Source organism: Lichenostomus cassidix, chromosome 12, assembly GCF_008360975.1.
Source record: "Lichenostomus cassidix isolate B80296 chromosome 12, HeHo_3.0, whole genome shotgun sequence".
Taxonomy (NCBI): Eukaryota; Metazoa; Chordata; class Aves; order Passeriformes; family Meliphagidae; genus Lichenostomus; species Lichenostomus cassidix.
Genome location: NC_139493.1, coordinates 16,520,448 through 16,542,083, shown reverse-complemented (window position 1 = coordinate 16,542,083; position 21,636 = coordinate 16,520,448). Strand labels below are relative to the sequence as shown.

General features: G+C 48.6%; 1 protein-coding gene across 5 annotated transcripts in view; it reads right to left on the bottom strand.

The window, feature by feature from the left end:
• The window catches only part of DAG1 (dystroglycan 1), a 49,912-nt gene that overhangs the window by 12,020 nt on the left and 16,256 nt on the right, over nt 1-21,636 (bottom strand). For 4 of the 5 annotated variants that reach the window (XM_085072970.1, XM_085072971.1, XM_085072972.1 and 1 more), the window contains one exon: nt 3,159-3,568. In XM_085072970.1, the coding sequence (XP_084929096.1) occupies nt 3,159-3,440 (282 nt within the window). In that variant the 5' untranslated portion in view covers nt 3,441-3,568. Of the gene's footprint in view, nt 1-3,158; nt 3,569-8,385; nt 8,405-21,636 lie in introns of those variants that run through there. The other variant, XM_085072974.1, reaches the window with a different exon arrangement.

The following is a 21,636-nucleotide window of genomic DNA, read 5'->3' as shown; positions in this document are numbered from 1 at the left end:
GAAGGTAGAATTGATTTAGGCTAAAGGGCAGCACATATAAATATTTCTAGCCATCTCTAAATTTAGGCTAGAAGCTGCATTTTTAATCAGAGCAGCCAAATTCTGGAGCAGCTTCAAATGGAACTGGCAGGAACAGGAAATCCAACGGGTCTTTGACCGGACCATGATCTGTTCTTTGACAGGACACAGCTGAGAGGTAACAGGTCAAACTCCACGCAGTCCTCAGTGGAAATGGAGTAAGGAGCTGATGACTAGTGAGGGTACCAGCACCAATGCCCATGTTTACTCTGTCCCAGCCAGCATCTACCAGGAGCCAGTGGGAACCTGCACACCCTCACACTGCCTGTATGGCAAAGCAGCCACGTGGTATGGGGAAACTGAGTGTTTGAACCCAAACCTTGTAAGAATACCAATGTTTTGGTGCCATACATGGCAGAAAGGGCTGCAAGGTGCCTTTTACGAATGCACAGCAAGGAGTTTTTATTTCCAAGCCACCTCCAGACATCAGGAGAGCAGTCTTGCAGCCAGAAGCCCTGCTGTGGTGAGGAAGCTAGAGGACAGCATCTGGACTTACATGCTGCCAAATCCAACAGCTGGAATACCTGCAAGCTGCAGCTGCTCTTCAGAGGACATGATACTGCCTGACCAAGGCACTTGCTTGGGAACACAAGGCACAGGGGAAGAATGTTACCACAGCCACAATGCCTTGCAGGCAGCTGGCTCTGAGCAACATGGAAACAGACTCTGAAATCAAGACATGTAGTAGATTTTTTACTTCTTTTCTCTGCAGCTGGAGCACATTCAAATAAACTTGCTTTTGTCCTTAGCCATAAAATCTCACCTGTTATTCAGCAGCTTTGGGGGTGGCAGTGAAAGGCTGGGGATTGCTCCCAGGAGCACATACCTGACTGTGCAGGAGTGCATGCCTGCGGGGCACTCCTCCGCCACACTGCACATGCCTGGCGTTGTTTCCATCCCACAACCGAGTTTGCAGAGAAAAGTATTTTGTCTACAGCTGGCTGGAATCTGCTAACAAGCAGGGAGAGGATCTGAAAAGAGCTTCAAGGCGATCCCCACCACAATTCTAGAAATAAATCGGTGGGAATCATCTAGAAATGAAGCAATTGCACTTTCTCCAGGGTCCAGTGGGAAGCTCCTGGGAGTCTGGGGGCACCGTCAGCATTTTCTTAAAAAATAATATTATAACTGATTTCTTTGAAATTTAAGGGGAATAAGTATATACAACCACATTTCATTGTAAATGACCCATCTCAGAAGGCACAGCCCTTATTCTTTCTTAGTAGGGTTTAAGTACACCAGACAGCAAAATGCAGAAGTACTGTGCTTTTACTGCTCCAGCAGAGAAATGCCAGGCAGCCTGAGAAAAAGACCAGAGCAATTTGCCCTGAAACTTACCATTAAAACAAAAATGCACCCTAGCACCCAAAAATGCCTACGCATTTCTCACTAGCCAGGAATTAAATCCCCATAGCAAAGGTCAGCTTGTGCTCAGCAGCCAACATGCATTCTCTGCAAGAGGAACCCTTCCAGAGACAGCAGCTAAGTGAGAGTCTGGTGCACTTTCAAAATCAATTTCAAGGTAAACAGATGCAACATGCACTAGGCTAAACCCAGGGATGAGCATGAAAATTGTTCCCAGAGTTTGCTGAACTACACACAACCAGCAGCTGCTGGGTTCTGCTCCAGCCTAGTCCATTCCAGGCTCTCCAGGCCTGTTGGTGTTGGTCAACACACCTCACACCTACATGGCAGAGGTATAATTTGAAGCCATCAGATGAGGTGGAAATAATCCATCAGTATTTTCCTGCAGCTATCACAGATGACTTTTACGCCAGGAAAAGACAACAGAAGAAGCTGTGTTGTTATATAAACACTGACAGTTATGCTTGCAATCAAAGCAGCTATTAGACAACACCAGAACAAGCCACTCGGATGCAAAATCCCAAACCAAAGTTATCATTTCTGTAACACAAGATCTGGGGCTCACCACACCCGCCCAGGCTCTGGCAGGCCAGTGCTGTACAGGTGCCCTGTGCTCTGAGCAGCACAGGCTGTGGGTGAGGCCAGGCAGGGACCTTGGTTGTGGTCAGCTTGGAGTCACCAAGACCAGCCTGTCCCCTTCCCTGACTCCTCTGGCCAGGGGATTGCCCACCGCCCTCCTCCCCCTGTCTGACTCTCTGTCCATAACAACTGCATTCTTCAGATTTTCTGCCCACCCCTGTCACATCGTGGTCTGGCAACCTCACTGGAGCCAGCAGGATGACATATCAGGATTGGGATAATCCTGATATTCGGATTAGGAGCTAAACCAAACCTGCCTGCAAGGAGAAACCGAGATGTCAGACTTGTTCCTGCCTTGCTCTCCATCTCCCTCTGATCTCTGAGACACACCAGAAGCTTGTCTTTTTATGATGCTTTATAATGCTCTTTGAAAAGAAATCCTGAAATTGGAAGGGAATTCTGTTTTTTAAGAACAGAACTTTCTGAATTCCACGTGATGCAAGCAAACCCTTCCAGGAAAGGACTAACAATGAGCACACCTGTGTTTGGCCATGTCCCTACCCTCCTCTGGGCTATTCTAACCCTTTCCTGCATTCAGGAATGAGTCCAAAACTCAGTTTCCAGGTCCTTGCAGTGCCAGCAGCATAAGTCAGATAAGGGGAAAGGCTACTGTCTTTCCCAAGGGAACTTAGGGGCAAGGTCAGGAGAGACAGTGTCACACGCAGCCCGGAGCCCTGCTGGCAGGGTCTGCTTGTCTGGCAATGTTTTGTTACCACAGTGAAGCAAACTTCTCAAGCCTGAGCAGCAGTCCCAGGGAATCCATGGCTCTCCAGATCCCACGGCAACATCTCCTCATGAATGTGCCCATCGTTCCAGGGGCAGAGTATCTCATAGTTTAAATACAGCTAACAAACCAAACCCAGTTAGTCATCCCTGAGAAGTCTTCTCTGTTACAGAAGAGAGGAACTTTGCAATGAGGTGAGACTATTTTTTTATAAAAATCCTTCTCCCGTAGTCCTACAAAACTGTAAGGCTGTTTCCCAGCCACCCTCATGACCCAGCCCATTAGTGGGGTGATTCGCTCGATCCTGCATGAATATAACCAAAAACAATCCTTGGGGAATGGTGTTTCTCACCTGGACAACTTCTCCATTGGAAGCAATTAAATCTGTGGGGATGGAGACTCTGAAGTAGCGCCCCACCACTGCAGAGCTGTCAGGTATGCCCACCACAGCTGGCACAGTCTCCCGGAGGTCTGAGAGCACAGAGTGCATGGAGGCCTCCAGCTGGTTTTCCCAGTCCCGAACCACTTCTGCTGGCTCGCTGGGCCAGTGGCAGTGAGCAGAGGCTGCCAGCAGCAGCACGGGGAGCCAAGTCCTCCCCAGGACAGGGGGCTGCAGTAGGCATCCAACAGTCATTCTTTCCAGCGGCCTCGGCAACGGTGCTCCAGCCGCAAAGGGGATCACAGGGAACCTTCAGGCACCACAGCACAGGCAGGGGATCCACCAATCCTTCACAGCAGCCTCATCCTAGGAGTCCTGGGAACCTGGTTAGACATAGAAAATCCAATCAGCACATTAATTAAGATACCCAAGCCAGCGAGTCAACTCACAGTGATCTTGCAACAGGCAGAGGGCTACTGGCCACACTACTCTCTGTGCCTCAGCTTTCAATTTAACTGCAAGTTACCACGACCATTAGAGAGCACAAGAGCTTCTCAGCTCCTCTTCTGACATACAGCATTTCCAAAGAAACAAGATCCTCCTGCTTCTCCATGCACACAGCTGTGTTTCGGCTGCTCTGGAGACACAGCATCCTGAGATAGCCACAGGTAGGGAGACAGGGGAGATACAACCAAAGCTGAGACTGAGCACAGCACTAATAGCTGACCTTTCAAAGCAAGCTGAAGTCAGGCTGGAACATCAACTGGATTTAAATGCCAGTTACCCAGCAGGAAAGATACCAAGAAACCTTTAGAAGTCCAAAGCTGCCATCCTGATGGCTTGATGCATGACAGATGCTTCTGCTCCTCTGACCCATGAGCCTGGTTTTCAAGCCAGGTCTCCTCTCAGGTCCCACTTTATGTATTAGTGTGTTTAGACTTGATCTGGGGGCCTGCAACATGCAGTGCCAAATCAGACTGTGTGAGCTGTGCACACACAGTGTTTCATGCGGCCATCCAGCTCTCTCCTGCTTGCAGAGCTCGCCTATCCCCTCACTCTGCTAAGACACATCTCCAGCTCTCTCTCACTTTGTTGTTTCATTCTTTCACTTCCTCCCCAACATTCCCACCTGGTGGTAGCTTCCCTGGATCTCCCTTTTCTCCTCTGTTCCTTTGCTCATTATTTCCTTCACTTCTCCACCTACTTCTCCCTCCAGACTGCATTCAGCCATGCACAGTCACAGATCTGTGCCACCATGTTCCTCTTCACAGACTACTGCAGGAGAATAATGGATTCACGGAATAGGACACAGCCATTTGGGACCCCGGGGCAGCTGTACTGCCCACTCTGGCATCCCAGAGTGGGTTTGCAGCCTGCTGGTTTGCAGCCAGCACAGGCCCTGGTAACTAATCTGCAGTAACAAGTGGAACGGTGGGTTACACAGGATGGCAGGACAGACACACAGACTAAGCAGGTGCTGTTCAGTGCCAGGAACACACAAGACTAGGTTCCTTCATGCTTTGAACCAACTCCTTTTTTACCAGGCTGAGAGAGAAGTGGTTCCAAATTCCCAGAGAAAACCAGCACAGCTTCTAACCACTGGCTCCCAGTCTGATTTATTTTAGCCTGTTCCATCTGCGCCATATGATGCACATCAGGATGTCCCAAGAGACCCTGGAGCCAGTCTGTGTGGGAAGGGAAATCCCACTGCTTCTTGCTCTTGCAGAGCTCCTGGAGCAGCACAACAGGGCTCAGCTGCCCAGCTGTGCTGTAGCCAGAAAGCAGAGGCTTGCAGAAGCAGGCACAGGGTCTGCCCATGCAGGCACACAAGCCCAAGGCTACTACAGTGGGCTCTAGGAATAACAGGAGAGATAAAGTTTGGTTGTTAACCCTAAAGCCTGAGCTCTACAGAAGCTGAGAGGCAGCGTGCAAGGACCTGCACATCCGCACCCCTCGATGGGCCTTTCACAATAAACCTCACACAGAGAAGGGCTGATACCTCCCATCCCAAGGTAACAGGCCCAGGGCACAGCTGCAGCCAGCACTGAGGGCTGTGGGTAGTACGAATTAGGAGCCGAATGCAATAACCTCTGGCTACAGGATCCACGAGGCAGATACCCGATCTGACTGCTGTTCTGTGGAGAACCTGTCTCAAGTGAAAGGCAGAAGAGACAGCAGAGGCAGGATAACATTGCTGGGAACCACAAGATAGATGGGAGGATGGCTGGTGAGAAGGTCAGCACTACAAAAAAGCCCACTCCCTGCTGCTCTTGTGCTTCCAACTGTCTGAGCCGACTGTGAGGGGAATATACCAGATGAAACAACAGGGAAGGCAAAGCCAGGCTCTTCCCAAAGGCAACAGAACACAGAACCATAGAACATGCTGAGTTGGAAGGGACCCATCAGGATGATTAAGTCCAACTCCTGGTGTTGCACCATCCAAGAATCCGACCATGTGCCTGAGAGCCTTGTCCAAATGCTTATTGAGCTCTGTCAGCCTTGGGGCTGTGACCAGTGCCTGGAGAACCTGTTCAGTGCCCCACCACCCTCTGGGTGAAAAACCACCAGTACAGGGTGGTTTTCACCCGGAGTGAGGTGCCTGAGTTGCTTCTCCGCAGGTTATCCTTCCTCATGAAGTGGCTGGCAGGTAAGGACAAGTCACACTCCCTGCAGGGTGTATCTCTCCTACCAGCTCCCTGTGTGGTCAGAGGAGCATCTGACACACAGCAGTTGATTTTGGATGAGCACAGAGTCACCTCAGCAGGTAGATGAGTACCACAGTAGATGTCTGGTGGAGAACAGAAAACAGACTGTGTGAATGAGCTACAGAGATGAAGCAGACACCTGCAAGAGGCCCTGAGGAAGTCACTGATCATCATGGTGGGAAATCGGAGGACTCTTGTCCCTGGACAGGGCCTTAAAAAGCTGAAAGAACTACCTTCACCCTCCACAGAACCTGAAGCATGGCCACTGCAGCGGTGATGCCTTGTCCATGTGCTACTTCCCCTGAAACCTGCTCATTGGAAAGTCCTGATGTGTATAGCAAACATGGGCAGGGTCAGAGACTCGTAGCCAGGGGAGGAGTGTGGCAGCAGCCCCGTGGCGAGATGCTATCACGGAAACATAGCTGCCTCTCACTGCTGCACTGAGCATCCACACCTGAGCAGAGGACAAACACCCCAAACAGCGAGACACGCAGTGAACAACTGTAAGAGGTGTAAAAACAGCTGGAGAGGTGCTTCAGGCCAGCCCATGCCTCTGCCCTGTCACACTGCAGTGGAGCTCATGCATAAGTGTGGAGCAGCTCTGGGTGCTCAGCCAAATTACGTGATCCAGCCTGGGGCATTTTTGTTGGATGGAGAGGAGCATTTAGGCAGAAAGGAGTTGGTTCTTGATATCTGTGGTAAGCAGGAGAGGAAGATGAAGTCATCACCTATTTCAGAAACACTTATCAGAGCTGACAACAAATACTGCCCAATATGTGCCACTCAGCCCAGCAACTGCCCATTAGGTGCTCGTGTGACACTTGCAGGTTGCAAATTCAAACTTTCATTTTAGGGAAACAAAGGAACAGCCTCAGCATATAGAAGTGGAGCATAGAGGAGGTATAGGAGGAATTCAGTAGCTGATAACAAACAGAAGAGCTGAGAACAAACTTGCACCACCAAAAAAAAAAAAATCTTCTAACACAGCTCCACCTCATCACACAATGGACAGAAGCTGAAACACTGCCAGCCTCTCACAGTGTGTGAAGGAGGAAAGGCAGGGTGGTTCCAGCTATCTGTAGAGCTGTACAAGGCATTGCTCTGCAGTGCTGAGGTCCACATGGACTATCACTGCAAGGTAGAACACTTTTTGGGATAGGAGATCCCCTGCCTAAAGCCAGTAGCCCTGCTCTGCAAGTCCACTGGCCACCAGCACTGTGGGTCTGGATGCAGCTGCAGAAGAGCGAATGTTACCTGCAGCAAGGCTGGAATGAGCACTGGGGACCTGCCTGGTGCTTCTCTCTGGTTCAAGAGCACACACCACCTCACATAGCACTGCCACAGGCACAACCCTGACTTGACTCAGAAATTATCCCAGCTCTATTTGGAAAAAGTCAGTGTTCTGGGTCATTGTCCATGACCAGTGAGTGGCACATAGCTAGAGCCCTCCAGGAGCAAAAACCTCAATGCTTCACAGAGTTTCCCACAAACTCAAATCAGAGCCAAAACCCAAACACAGATGGAATTCTACTGGCGGTTTTCTGCTAACCTCTGGGAAGCACCAGGCCATAGAGCTGACTGACTTAGACAGTACTTTCCAGTTATGAGGGAAGGCTAGACCACCCCAGCTTCTCTACATGGCACTGTGCTCCTCCTTCCAGCAGGATCTGTACTGCCCAGTTTTGCAGAACAAACACAAAGGTTCAGGTTAGTCCTGAATTTCAGGATGTTTCGTTCTGTCTGATCTTCTGAAAGAACCGACTTTCTCTTTATTCTCCTACTTCTGTGAGAGTTCTTTTGGTCTCAAGTTCGAGCCTCCAGAGCATTGGATGAAACATCAAAGTCAGTATCAACATCTGCTTCAGTCCTAGCGCTCGGTGCATGTGCCAAGGTTGATTGCTGATCTCCAGTGCCAAACCCCCTCACAGAGACACAGAACTGGGCCTGCTTGGTGAAGTTATGATGCTGCACTCGATATGATGCTGACTTGTCAAGGCAATGCTGGAACTTGCTCCTCCTCTGTGCAGCTATGAGACCCACTGACACGGTAAGGGCATGCTGTACCTTTGTTATACAGGAACGCTGAACAGCGCAGGCAGAAGATGGGACTGAAAGGAAGGACTGAGAGCAGGACAAAGTAGTTACTCCCAGCCACACATTTTCCCAGAGACCTTTCCTTCTGCCCATCACAGACCCAGGAGCATGGGGCCAGGGGAAGCATCCCAGCCAGAGGAGGGTGGCTGTCCTAGAAATGACTCTTCCTCTCTGGCTGATTATGGCACCACTTCAGCAAGAACCAGTGAAAGTGAAATCTCTGTCCAGCTGCATCTAATCCAATTGCTCAAGCACACAATCACATCACTGGGCTGCAGTAATTAATCACCACCAGCATATTAATGCCACTGAGCCGAGCGAGCAGAAAGCTCAAGTAACTGCCGTGCAGTTCTTGACTCCAGTTAAGAAGGTATTTAGGAGTTCGGAGGAATCCCACTTACCTGATTGCTTATTTACCAATATCCTCATTAAAGGAAGCATTAAACAAGTGGCCTTTCTCTAAGGAAGCAAACTTAGATAAAAAGAGTCGGCGCAACTTTGCAGAACAGAGCTATTGTCTCTGCAAAGATCTCCTGTGCGTGTTTCCACAGGAGGATCTCTGGGCAAGTCCCGTCAGCTATCGCGCGCCTGCGTGTCAAGGCAGCGAGCAGCAGGAATGATGAAACCCAGCGTCCCCGGCCAGGCACACAAAGATGGCACTCTGCCGGACGTGCTCCCCGCTCCAAAACACGACAGCAGGCACCCCCGGTGCCAGCCTGGCGGCACGGCCCAGGCAGAGGCGGCTGGTGCTCCGTGCACGTCTGCACTGTGCTGAGGGAGTCCGGGAAGGTGGGCAGGAGGGACAAACAGCTCGGGGGCAGCATGTCTGGGCATAGCAGCCCATCACCAAGTTATGAACTAACAGATAATCTCTTCAAGCCCAAGAGCATGCCAGCCTGCAAGCCTGAGATGTTATATGCACAAAGAACACCCTGAAGCGTGAAATTTAGGAAACAGTCAGAGTTTCTGTGCCTGCCCTGTTCCGGACATACCCTGAAACAAAGGCAGCAGCCCTTCCAACAGACTATGTTATAGGCTATAGGAAGTCTCTGGGAGTTATTTCCAATCTCAGCGGCCTCAGCCACACACATTCACAGATGACCCAAGCTCCAGACGCTGCTGCACATGGGGTGAGTTACAGACAGGGATGTAGAACAGAGCAACCACACAGAGACACACTGGCCACACAGAGACTCAGGGCAGGCAGCTGCCGTGGGGGAACAGGCCAGACAGAGGACAGAAGATTCACCACCAGACATAGTTCCCCATTCCACAGTGCTCTGAGTGACAGCATCCTGTCCTGCACAACACTAACTAGGCCTCTCTGGGGATGGTGGCCTTTCACAGGGACTGGAAGACAAGCACATACACAGTTTCTGGCTTAGTGCTGCACTCACAGCTGCCTGCTCATGTGTGCACCAAAACCAAAGCAGCAGCAGATCATGATCAGAGATCAGACCGTGAGAGATCTGCCTGAGTGGGGAGCCCCAAATCAGTGCTTCTGAGGACCCAGAAACCCTTTCCACCCTCTCCCCACCCCAGCCACCATCAGCCCAGGAGGTACCAACCAAGCTGAACTCAATTCTTCACCTTAAAACCTAATTTCAACACACTGTGCTCACCATGTTTTGTTGCCACATTAAACGTGATGAACGTGCCTATAAGTGACATCCAATCCAAAGGACATATGCACAAGAAGAGCTGCTTTTTCAGCCTCGTCCCTTCTTGTATTTCTGCGTTACTTGTCTCCAGCACATCTGGTGTCAGTAACAGGAAACCCTGACGCTGAAAAACAATCTATGGGAAAAAAAACAAACTCAAACCCGAAACAGCAGTGCTAAAAATGTGCGCTGGGCAGGGAAACAAGCAGCACCCTCCTGCTGATGGGGAGCTCAGCTGTGAACTGTCACCAACTTGTTGCTTTCAAGTCCCAGAGGCCTCAGGCAGCTTTGTGACGCTTGTGCGGGAAGTGGTCACAGCCATTGACACCTCACAGCGGTTTTTATTCTGCTAGAGCAAGCACCAAGAATATCAACTTTCCTGTAGCTGAGAAGAAGCTTTCTGCTACCTTCATTACCACTCTGAGGTAGTGAGAAAAGATGCAAAGAGCCTGATTTTCCTTTTTGTCCCTGTATTGCATCTGTTTGTCCAGAAGTTGGGCTACTATGCTGCCCTTCCCAGCTGGGGATTTCATCCCAGAAAAGCTTCTATTCCTGGAAGAGGTAAGTACTGAGGATATGCTCCGGTAAGCACTTCCGCAAGTGCTGCGCAGGGAAGGAAGCTGCCTGGCAAAAATCCCCAGCCAGGGCACTTGTACTGAGGTACATGCAAGGGGCACTGCAGAGCAGCAGCAGAAGCACAAAGGACACCAGACCCCTTTTGCCAGCTGGACACAGAACACGGGCACATTTCCTGTGCAAGGTGCTATGGTAAGACTTGTTCTGGAGGCAGCACCTTCCCCAGCCTCCTGCAGCCCTGGGGAAGGGAGGCAGGAGGGATGAGTATGGTACCCACAAGTGCCTCTCAACCATTTCCATGCTGACCTGACAGATTTGCTGGAAGACCATCTGGATGTCCCCTGCTCACCCACCCTGCTGGACTAGCCCCTTGCAGCCTCTGTGTGCTGCTTGCCTTGTGCTCGAGCCATGTCTTGAGTGTCCGCTGTGCCTGACCTGTGGCAGTGGCCAGCAGCTGCAGATTTTGGCTAGGCAATGCTCCTGACTCTTTGATGAAAGTTTCAGTAACCACAATCAATCCCTTCCTCCACTTTGTTATTCCCAGACAGCCAACTCAGATCGTATCTTCAAGTGCATTCAGTTGAAAGGAAACTCAGATACTATCTGAGTATTTAGAAGGCCTCAGAGATCTTTTTTCCCCCTGTAATTACAAACATTGCAGCCAGGTAGAACTGTCATTTGCTTGCTGCCAGCATCCAGGAAAAATTAGGATATGAACATCCACCACCAAGCCAAAGCGGGGGGACAGCTTCACCAGTGCCACCTCACACCTCCTGTATCCTGTGAGCTGGCCCCATCTCAAGGGAAAGCTGGCTGAGAAAAGTGATGAGAATCAAAGGTATAAAATGCATCCTTCCTGAAGGAAGCTGGAAGAAAACAAAGTGGGATGCACTGGGGCACTAGGGAGATGGGGAACAAGAACCCACGCTCTCCTCTAATAAAAGGACCAGAAGCCAAACTAACCCAAACAAAATGGGTTTGCTTAAGGATCCAATGGGGTCATGAACATAAAGGTTTAAACTTTATGTGGGTTTAAAAAAAAAAAGGGGTGGGGCAGACAATTTTATAGAAGGCAGAGTTACCAAGGCAGCATTTCTGGCTCAAGCAGTACTTGATCCCGGGATGGCATTCAGGGAAATGATGACTCGCATTCCTCTCCAGGCATCTTCTCCTGGCTGTTATTGGAAAGGGCATATAGGCTAAATATACATCTGCAGCAGGGCAGAGCAAGGGTCTGTCTGCCTCAGGGCACGCACTCTAACATGGCATTGGCTTCACTTGGGTTTCCAGTGCACAGCCAGCCAGAGCAAGCCCCTAAAACTCTGCTTATAACTCCTGGTTTTGTCTGGAAACAGTGAGAGTGTGTAAAAATCTTAATATTTCATTCTCTGTTTAAGGGAATGTAAGCTAAAGCTAGTACTAAAATCCACAGGAAATTAAACTAGAAAAGTTTATAGAAAAAAAAAGATGGGACTAAGATCTCCTTCCATACAAATTGCATTAAAATGCATATTTTGAAGATAAACACAACAGATGTCTGTGTATATATATCTATATATACACACACACACACATGCAATATTTTATGTTTCCAAGGTTTAATAAAAAACAGAGCTCAAGGCACCAAGATAAAATACAGAGTTTTGATTCCAACTTTCTCTTTAATAAGGAAAGTTTTGTATCATGCTGAATTCATCACTCATTCTGCAATGAAGGCCATGGCAATACAGAAAAGCATTTTAGCAGAAGCCATCCCACCCTGCAGAAGAGCTGGGACAGAAGACACCGGGCTGACAGCTGAGGCACCTGGTGACAAGGCAAGAAAGCACATGGACACAAGAAGTAAAACACAAGATGTCACTTTTAAATGTGAGGACTACGAGACATGAGAGCCCGACCTTGTGCCCATGAGCAGGCAGGTCTCTCCCCAGCAAGTGCCAAAGGACATGTGCAGGAGCAGCTGGCGTGACAGTCACCACTGTGTGTCCTGTCCCCTGGTATCACTCACCATCCACCAGCTGTTCCGAGTCTAATTCACACCCGTTAATGACCTTTGATAGAAGTCACCGAGCTGCAAAGTGGGTTTCTATCAAAGAGGAGCTTTCTGCTGCTTCAGAAACAGGTTGAAACCAAGCCACCACCACCGACAGGTGACTGCAGCCTTTCCTTTGCCCCTTGCTCCAAAGGGAAAAAATCAGTCACAAGCCTCCAGCAGCACTTGAAATCTCAGACTGGAAAAACACTCCCTCCCTAAGCTGCTCAGCTGTACCGTGCAGGAGATGTTCTTTACAGCTGTAGTCATGAGCACTGAAACCAATGAGGCTAAAAAGATTTACATCTCTTGCTTGATTTCTTAATTGAATTAAAGGCTGAACAAAACCCTTTATGAGGCTTCAGAGAATCCACATGGAAGAGAAACAACGAATATCCTAACTAGAGAGGAAGGTTCCACTGGACATTTTGTTTTAATAAGTACTAAAGAATCCTTACAAAAAGAGAAAGACCCTGAGGGATAAACTCCTAAGTTCAGCAAGGCAGGAAATCTGGAGTTTTGGAGCATATTACATGTTGAATGGGTCACATAGAGGAGGGAGGTAAGTTTCAGTCTCTTTTTAGCCAAGACTCTTCCACCCACCTGTTGTCTACATTTTCTTTCTTTAATTTAAATAAATAAGGTACGAGTTCCCTTCTGTCAAATTACCAAACAGAAGCTACGAGAGGGGTGAAAGACACACTGACAAGCAGGGCTGTTCTGCAAATCACCTTCTTAGGAAACTTGATCAAACTACAAAATCCTGCTCTGAAGGAAACCATCCTGAGGCTCCATCTCTGGTCTTACACCTGAGCCTGGTCAGCAAGCTTGTAGGCAGGACCCTTGCCTGTGCTTTTTTATCACTAGAAAAGCTTTTGGGCCTCCCTAAGACATGCTGGCACTACAGCCATCACGCAAGCACTGGCTTTGTTAATGGTACTGAAGCAGGAGCACTCAAGTGTGGGCAGCTTGGGCAGGGGATCCTCCAGTGCCAGGAACACACAGCCTGAGGGCTGCAGGCACCAAACCCAAATCTGAAAAGAAGAAAGTGTTGGTGGAGGTTTCAACTCCAGTCACTTCAAAATGCTGTTTGGCTGGAGTGCTTTGTGGAGACACAGCCACATTCCAAGGGTTTATAATCACCTTCTGGGTATTCCACAAAATTCCTCAGATAATGAAATATTTCTAGCAGGTCCTTGAAAGTGCTCAAGCACTATAATTTCCTACAGGTTGGTGTCACAGTGCCAGGGTTGAGGCACTAAACACAGGAATGGAAGGCAAAGCTTTGGCTCTCTCCCCTACCTGCTGCTGCTACCAAGGGGATGTAAAGCACAAACAACTGACATTAAGCGGAGACAGGAACCAAGGAAAGCAGCACCAACAAAAAGCCATTTTCAGCCTTCAGCTGCGTATGCAGCAGTATTTATGTTCTTTGTGGCAGCGTAACTAAGGGCAGGCACATTCTGTTTAGAAACATCCCGCCATTCCATCAGCTTTACCACCCCACCCTGCAACTCTAAGCCAAGGCATTAAGATTCAACTTCATGGAGTTTCTCAGCCCTGATTTATTACTCAGCTAGCAAAACTGCCACAGCTCTTCATTTAAATATATTTACCCCCCAGTGACTGATGCAGAGCAGCCAGGGCATCAGCTGTGGACCTCCAACTTTTAATGTTTCTCATGAAAACTGCTCTAAATGCTTCTTGGCAGAAGGAGATAGAAATGTTCCAAGTTTAACCATCAACCATAAAATGGGAAAGCTACAAAATGAAGCAGCATTGCTCCCATGTCACAGAGGCAGAAAAAGCTTCTGAAGGAGGAATTAACTCTCTGAAGATCAGCAGCTTCCAGCTGGGCAACACACTCCCTTAAACCTGCAGAAATTCAGGAGTCACTAAAAGCCATCACATGAATAACCTCTTCCTGCAGGTGCACATTTTTATAGATGCCTTCTTTTCCTGGAGACCAGGAGTGAAGGGCTGGACTGCTTCAGTTGACACTGTCTGTTCCTCACAGTCATCTCTGGCCCAAGCTGGCCACCCTTTTCTTCAGAGGGCAAGTCCAAAAGCAAGAGATCTCCAAGAGCACAAGTTTACTGAGCCAGAAGGACAGTGCATGGCTTCACAGGTCCATCTGCTTCCCAACTTCCTGCTCTGGTGCAGGAAGACTGATTTAAATTAAAAGCAAAATGAGCACCTTAAAAGACCAGACACTAACAGAGTCTGCATCACATTCCTGATGCATTAATTTCACTGCATTATATTTGAGCTAAATTATCTTGTTTACCTCCACTGTGTAATTATAAAATAACCCTCATCTGGTTTTGACCATGGCCTCAATGGCTTCAGCCAGGAGCAGGGAAGACTGGAGCTGCTCATCATAGCTCCAGCTTTTCTCCCCACCCTGCTCTGGAATTGAGAAATCAAGAGACAAGTTCACTTATGTCAAGGCGAGACCAGACTTACTCACTGCAATGAGTATCAGTGAGATTTAGGCTTTTTTTAAAATACTAACATTCTGCCCCATCCATACAGATAACAGGACACATTCAATCACAGCTCAAACTCATTCCTTACACAAGGAATCATGCATTCAGGATCTGGCCTGAATGAGAAACAACCCTGACAGCACAAAGCCAGGTTGACTAAATACTGTGCAGGGTAACCTGCTCCTCTCTCACACAAAGAAGTTTCAAGGGTTGCTCCAAGCAATCCCCCTGCAGCAATTTCAACACAAACATCCTGCCATTCCCTTATCCCAAATTCCACAAACAAAAAAGTCCAAAGGACATAAAAATAGGATCAAACTGTCCTGCTCAGACACCAGACAAGTTATTTAAAACTGGGACCCAAGGACAAATTGGGTAAAGAGCATTCACAGGAGAAAGAGGAGGTAGAGAAACTGCAAGGACGAGATAAAGAAAACTTAAGTTTTCCTTCTGTGAGCAGAGAGCCTGCACAGTGCAACACATTTGCAACAGTTAAGCAGCTGGCATGGTATCTGGTATCAGACCTCAAGAAATGGCCCTGAGGTTTAGCCACAGCAGAAAAAAACAGTAAGTTTTCCCCTCCTCCATCTTGTACAGGTCAGAGATGTTGGAAGCAAAACCTGAATGTTTATGAGGAAAAAAGCCCTAAATTACAGTGTATTTCAAATAGTGTGAGCACAGGCTGCACCCCCTATTTTGACTTGCAATTGCAGTTTACACAGGAGACCAAAGCCGCTTGCCCAGCCCTATGACACCGTGTCCCACAGCTTCCTAGGTGACAATTTGGATGGCTGTGAAGGGACAGCAGTGTGGACTCACAGCTGCACACTGACATGCAAGATGGCAGCAGCTGTGGCAACTGAAGTGGACAGATTAAAACATGAATTTAAGCTATAAAGAGAGAAAATGAAATAAAATGGGAAAAATCCTGTACTGACTTCTTTCCTAGTGCAAAGAAACACAGTGGAGCATGGGATGACTCCTTCTGCAAGAATCCCAAGAATGGGGGCAAAGTCATCAGCGCTCCAATGTATGCTCAAGGAAAACAGTCAGATGCCATTCTGAGGCAACACGGAAAATTAAACCAGCACTCAGCTGGATTTTGTAATAGTTTGATCCTCTCTGAGCCAAGCATCATCTTTTCTTGTTCACTGTGTGTGCTTTGGACATCCAAAACCCACACTCACCTACACATCTTAGCCAAGTTAGATGTACTCTGACCCTTTGTAACAGCAGTGCTTCTATGCTCGTATTTCCACTACTTGGAGCTCAGCTCTCACAGAAACACCCTCTCTGCCTTGAGGCACCCAGAACAGAGCAGAGCCCAGCCCCAGGCACAGTCTGTGCTGATGACCTCGGGAGAGAAATGACAACAGCCCCACTTCCCAGCCAACAGCCACCCACAACAGTCCTAAGTGTTCCTGAGAGCTTGTAACAGCAGACAAATGCATCTGTCCTTAATCACTTCTGAATCCACCCCCCCAGTCACTCTCACTTTGATTTCGGCTCAGCACTCGCCTGACCTTCATTACTAATGCGATGCCCAAATCCCAGTAATTAGTTTAAGAGGGCATCACGTTACTTAGTACCACTGGACTATCCTTGCTGTCCTCATAGTCACATTCCTATGGCTGCACCTACATCTTTGTAAGTCTGAAACACTTCCCAGAAAAACCAGAGGGCTCACTGCTATCAAACAGCACAGGAGAACATAAACAGTTTAGTAAGAGCATAAGGGCTGTATGGAGAGAGATGCACGAGCACCTCAGGAAAAAAGGCAGTCTTGGAGTTGCAGGGAGACTGTGAAACTCTGAAGGTGTGTTCAGCCTGCCTTCGCTTCACAGAGCTGCTGCAGATGTGGGGAAACAATTAAACTGCTTATCACAGTACATCCCATTCAGGTTCCAGAGCCGGGAGAGCAATTGCAATCCCCAGGTGGCAAGCGCAGCAATTAGGTACCCAACGACATGCACCAAAGCTTTGCTTTGCTTTTATTAACTTCAGTGCTTATATAGTATTTCCTTGGCTCACTGTCTTTAGCAGATTGTTAGTTCAGTGATGAGATCAGGTCAGTCCTGCAGGACCTTGTTCCACCTTGTACAGCGTTTGGAGGATACAGAATGGTCCAGATGTGGGCAGGGGACTTACAAGTAATTTGGCTGAGCCAGCTACAAAGCCTGGTCATAATCCTCATTTCCTCACCTGGAGGAGCTGGGCTTGAAGTTCAAAAATAAAAACTGAATTATAGCATAGCCAGGATCTCCACCACAGCCCACCTCTGAAGAGCATCTCTGGATTAGCCCCTTTTGAGCTTCATAAAGGGTTGTTGGGGGAAAATGTGGTTTTAGCAGCTTAGTCCATCCCTTATAAAGCAGAGAGACTATGCCAAAAATAACCTGGCTTATTAGTTACAGTCACCAAGCACTCACTTAGCAGCTCTCTGATCAGGGACCACAACAGTGTCCACAACACAGCATCACCGCAGTCAACTGTTCAGAGCAAACAAATCCAGGTTACAAATCTGAGACACCTTCCAAACAGAAATAATTAAAAAAAAGCTTTCAAAGGTAATGACGAGTCCTCCTACTGCACCTACTGCATGCAACAGCAATCAGACTGCCTCTCACTAATTCCTCAAGACCTTATGCCAGCCAGGAACATCGCTCACTGCTGTAGGTTGAGTCTAAAACCACCTCTCTCAACAGAGTATGACGCTGCTCTAGGTAACACAGGCAACACCTAAAACTTCAAGGCTACAAATAATGAGTTAAAAAGTCAGAATACCTGAGAATTAAGGTTGTCTGTGACCTGGTCCCAGCAAGTATCACAGTTTACTGCTTTTCTCCACCCGACTCCAGCTTCTCTCTGCCTTTGAGACATCACCCATCAATGACTGTCAGCAAGCAGACCAGGAGACTGGATCCTGCTCCCAGCACTGGGATGGTGGCAGTGGCAGCACCTCCCTCCCGCTCCCAGCAATCATTCAGCCCCTCTGGCCCCAGGCTGGAGGAGGTCCTGGATGGACAGGATTTATGAAAACCAGTCTACAAAGCATTGGTAAACTGGGAGCCTTGCAGACGCCTGTAACCTGATAAGATCCATAAGATATAGGGCATTTTGCTGGGAGGGGAGATGGCACATCCATTGCAATCAGAGCCCGGGGCTGCCACCTTCCATGCAGCCTTTGTGCGAGCCCAAGCACCTCTAAACACAACCAGCTAGGGGCTGCTTGGTTTTTAAATAGTGACAAAATAAAACTTTTTTAAAAAATCCTTTAACTCTTGGAAATGGCTGAACTGCTTCTGCTGAAAAGCTGAAACAAAGCCTGAGGCTGGGACACAGCATGGAAATTCGGCATGGGAAATTCCAGTGCGAGCAGTTAAGTTCAAGAGTTAAACTCGACTCCAGACAGTCTCAGTGGCAGGTAGTGAGACCGGTGCCACCCAGACACTGCTGCTCCACGCAGCCCTGTGGAGGCTAAACTCCCTCAGCAGCTAAAGCAGGCCACCCCACACCCAGAACATGAGCCTGAATCCATTCCAAATGGGAGCTGATTTGGGAAAATCCTGCACGAGGGAGCTCTGGCCAAATCACTGCAAGTGGGAGGCAGCTCCTCGGGAATGTGCTGTGTGGCTCGTGGCATCTGGAGGTGCGTGCTGTGCTCGCTGGTTCCTGCCGCTACGCCCTGCTCCGGCACAGCCTCCGCTCGACAACTCCCCTTGAAGGCAGCTCCATGGGAACATTCCTCACCAGCTGACCCACTTCCCGTTGGGAGCTGGGCAGGGCTGCAGTTGCACGGGGCAGTGGGAGCAGGCTGGATGCCAGAGTCCACAGACCAGGGGCAAGGTGCTCCAGGCAGGATGCAGGCAGGATGCAGTCAGGTAGCAATGGGAATGGCACTGTGACTGGAATTGTTGCTTCAACTGCTGCTGAACTGCTGTAAAACCTGAAGGCAGCACCTCCCAACACAAGCCCCCTTTACCCAAGGTGGTGTCCTGTGAGCAGAGTTTGAAAACAGCATTTTGCTGCTAGAAAAGGCGATGTTTCTGAGATCTTTATGCTGTGCCATAGTCTGGCCTGCTCCCTTATTCTCACTATGCTTATTCCTTGGGAAAACTATTTCTTTCTTCCACTGCTCTTTCACAAAACCAAGAAACAATCTGAAGAAAGACTGATAAGAAGGCTTGGGGCAGATGTGGCTTCATTTTTCTTAAAGATATCAACTATCTACATCAGCAACGTCCCTGCAAAGGCAAATCACTGAGAACTGGAGCTGTGTGCCTGGAGCACTGCAGACAACAGCAAGATCCACACCGGCTGAAGTAGCCAGGGAAAATACCTGCAAGCCATTGAAGGAAAGGTCTAATCACATCACCTGCAAGCCTATAGCTTATCCTGGGCTTTGCAAGGACCAGCGCACAGAAATGGAGGGGATCCAAAGCACTGGGAGAACACACGTATTCTGACACAAGCACAACAGCCAGAATGAAAGCTCGGAGGGAAAAGCATCCATTATGTCGTTTGCGACGGCAGGTTTGCTCTGCTTGTAACATACACTGCCAACACTCCCCGGAAAGCTGCTTAGAGATCAACAGATAAAGGCCTTTCGCCATTCAGCCTGTTATTTCATGTAAATACGGTTGCCCTGCTACAAAGAGGCATTTCCATATGAAGTGAAAAGTGCTCAAAAAATCAGGAGCAGCCACAGCAAACCATGGCTCAATCTCTCTGAAGCCCCGATGACCAGAGGGAACCTACTCGCCTTTTCACAGGTGCAGATCTGCAATCCCAGTGTCAAAAATGCAAGTGATCTCAAAGCAACACCTCCTTAAAATACAGTTTTGTCCACTGAAATCACTCTAGACTCCTCTGAGATATGAAGTAATGTTTTGAAAAGCAACAGTGCAGCAAATTCAATTAACTAATTGAGTCTGTCTTCTGCTTGGACACCATTGAAGCAAGATTTCCCAAATCCCATCCCTGAGATGTAGCATGTTAGTGATGAGGTGTGCTGCTGCAACTCTTCCAGTGTGATTTACAGGGTCTGCCCCCACCCTCCCCTTCTTCTGGCCTCCTGAAGCAGGGAGACCTGAAAGGAGCATGGCATGCTCCAGAAAACTGGGAAATCCACCCTGCTCTTAACTTGAACCTTGGTGAAGACTGGAGGGAGTTGGACAGGACAGGAGTAAACCAAGCTGGAGGCAAACAGTAGCTCTTTAGAGGAATAAACCACTCGTCAGCCTGTCGTGATTGATAAGTACATCTGCCAGTCCCCACCTGCTGTTCACATTCCTGGCATTTCTTTCTGCAGCATTTTTTCCCCAACTGCTGCAGAGGAGATTTAAAGGAAGGGAAACAGGCCCCAGCTTAAACAAAATTTAGAGACATCAGGCCAGTTTTTTTGCATCACACTGGGCAATCTGCTGAAGGGGTTTATTGCAGGAGCCCTTGCAGGTTAAGAAACTTGTAATGGGTGTTACGTGCTCACCTTTGCTCTTTCTGCCATCGTACCTCTATTAAATTCCTGGCAGATAAAGCAGGGGGCTCCAAAAAAATCTGCAGCCTCCAGCAACACAGCCAAAGTAATTTTCTTCACTGGTCAACCACTCCCTAGAACACAAGGGAGATAAGGGTGAAAACACACCGGCTTCTCCAAAAGGGAGATGGCTCTGCTGTCTTCCCTGCAGCTGACGAGCACAGGCAGCAGGGAGAGCGAGCAGGACAGCTGTTTGGAGCAGCAGCAGATACTGCTGGGAGAACAGGAGTTTAGTTCTGGTTTTCAGTCCTGGACTTAGGCTAGAAGTTTCTCCTTTTCATCACTAGTTTTAACACAGTGAGTTGGTGACGGAAAATAAACTGGTACAATTACAGCAGAGGGTGGAACATGAGCCTGCTTGTTGTCAGAAGAGGAAAAAGCAGCTCTGAGGCGCTCTCAAGAGATTCGGTGTCTAAGTTCCCAACCTCTCTGTCAAAGTAGATCAAAATTAGCTATTAGGATCAAATTTATGAGAGCACATACCCATACTGAAATCCTATCAGGCTGGTTGCTGCAAGGAGCCAAGGCAAAGTCAGGTTCCTAGAGCTCGGGTGCCCCAGAGCCCATCTAAAGTGATTTCCTTTCACCAAAAGGTGAACTCACACATAACTGCAAACAAATCTATGAGGTTCTACTTATTTGCAGTCCTTGGGGAAGGAGGGAGGAGGCAGCAGGAAACAATCACAGCTTTCCCCACGCCTGGAAGAGGAATAAAATGTGAACATAGTTTTTATTTCAGCCCAGGGTGGATATTTCCACGGCAGGCAGCACCACTCCTTAGGGCAGAGAGCGCAGCAGAGCCTTTATAAATCAGGGAGTGCGATACAAAATCTGACTGATCTGGATTCTCCTGGGGAAGAGCCCAGGCCTGAGAGCTGTGGCTCAGAAAGGACACCCCAAACCCTGGGAGCACCAGGCACCTCTCTGCAGCACAGCTTCCCAGACAGTTTTTGAGGGTATTTCCCAAAGCTGCCACACTTTCTCATATGAAGGAGCCCGAAGTTAGAGGTGGTGAGGGGGAGGGCAAGCCAGGGGTGAGCAGCATTTGATTAGCCGGGTAATGCATGCAGCTGTCCTCTGTTTTTACGGCCCTTGGAGGAAATTTAAACAGGAACTTTCTATAAATTAACTGCCCATAAAATGAGCATGTTTTCTCAGTGCACCAGAAGGTCAGGAAAGGTCTGCTCAGCCCCCTGTTCCCAGGACATGGCCAACAGCCTCCACAGTTGCTGTTTGTCTTTCTGAAGCACGAGAACGTGGATTGAGCCCATGCAGCAGTGAGCTGGCAAAAGCATACTCGCAAAGCAATCAGAGTCAGTCTCCATTCACAGCAAACTAGTAATTTAACTTTCCCCTAA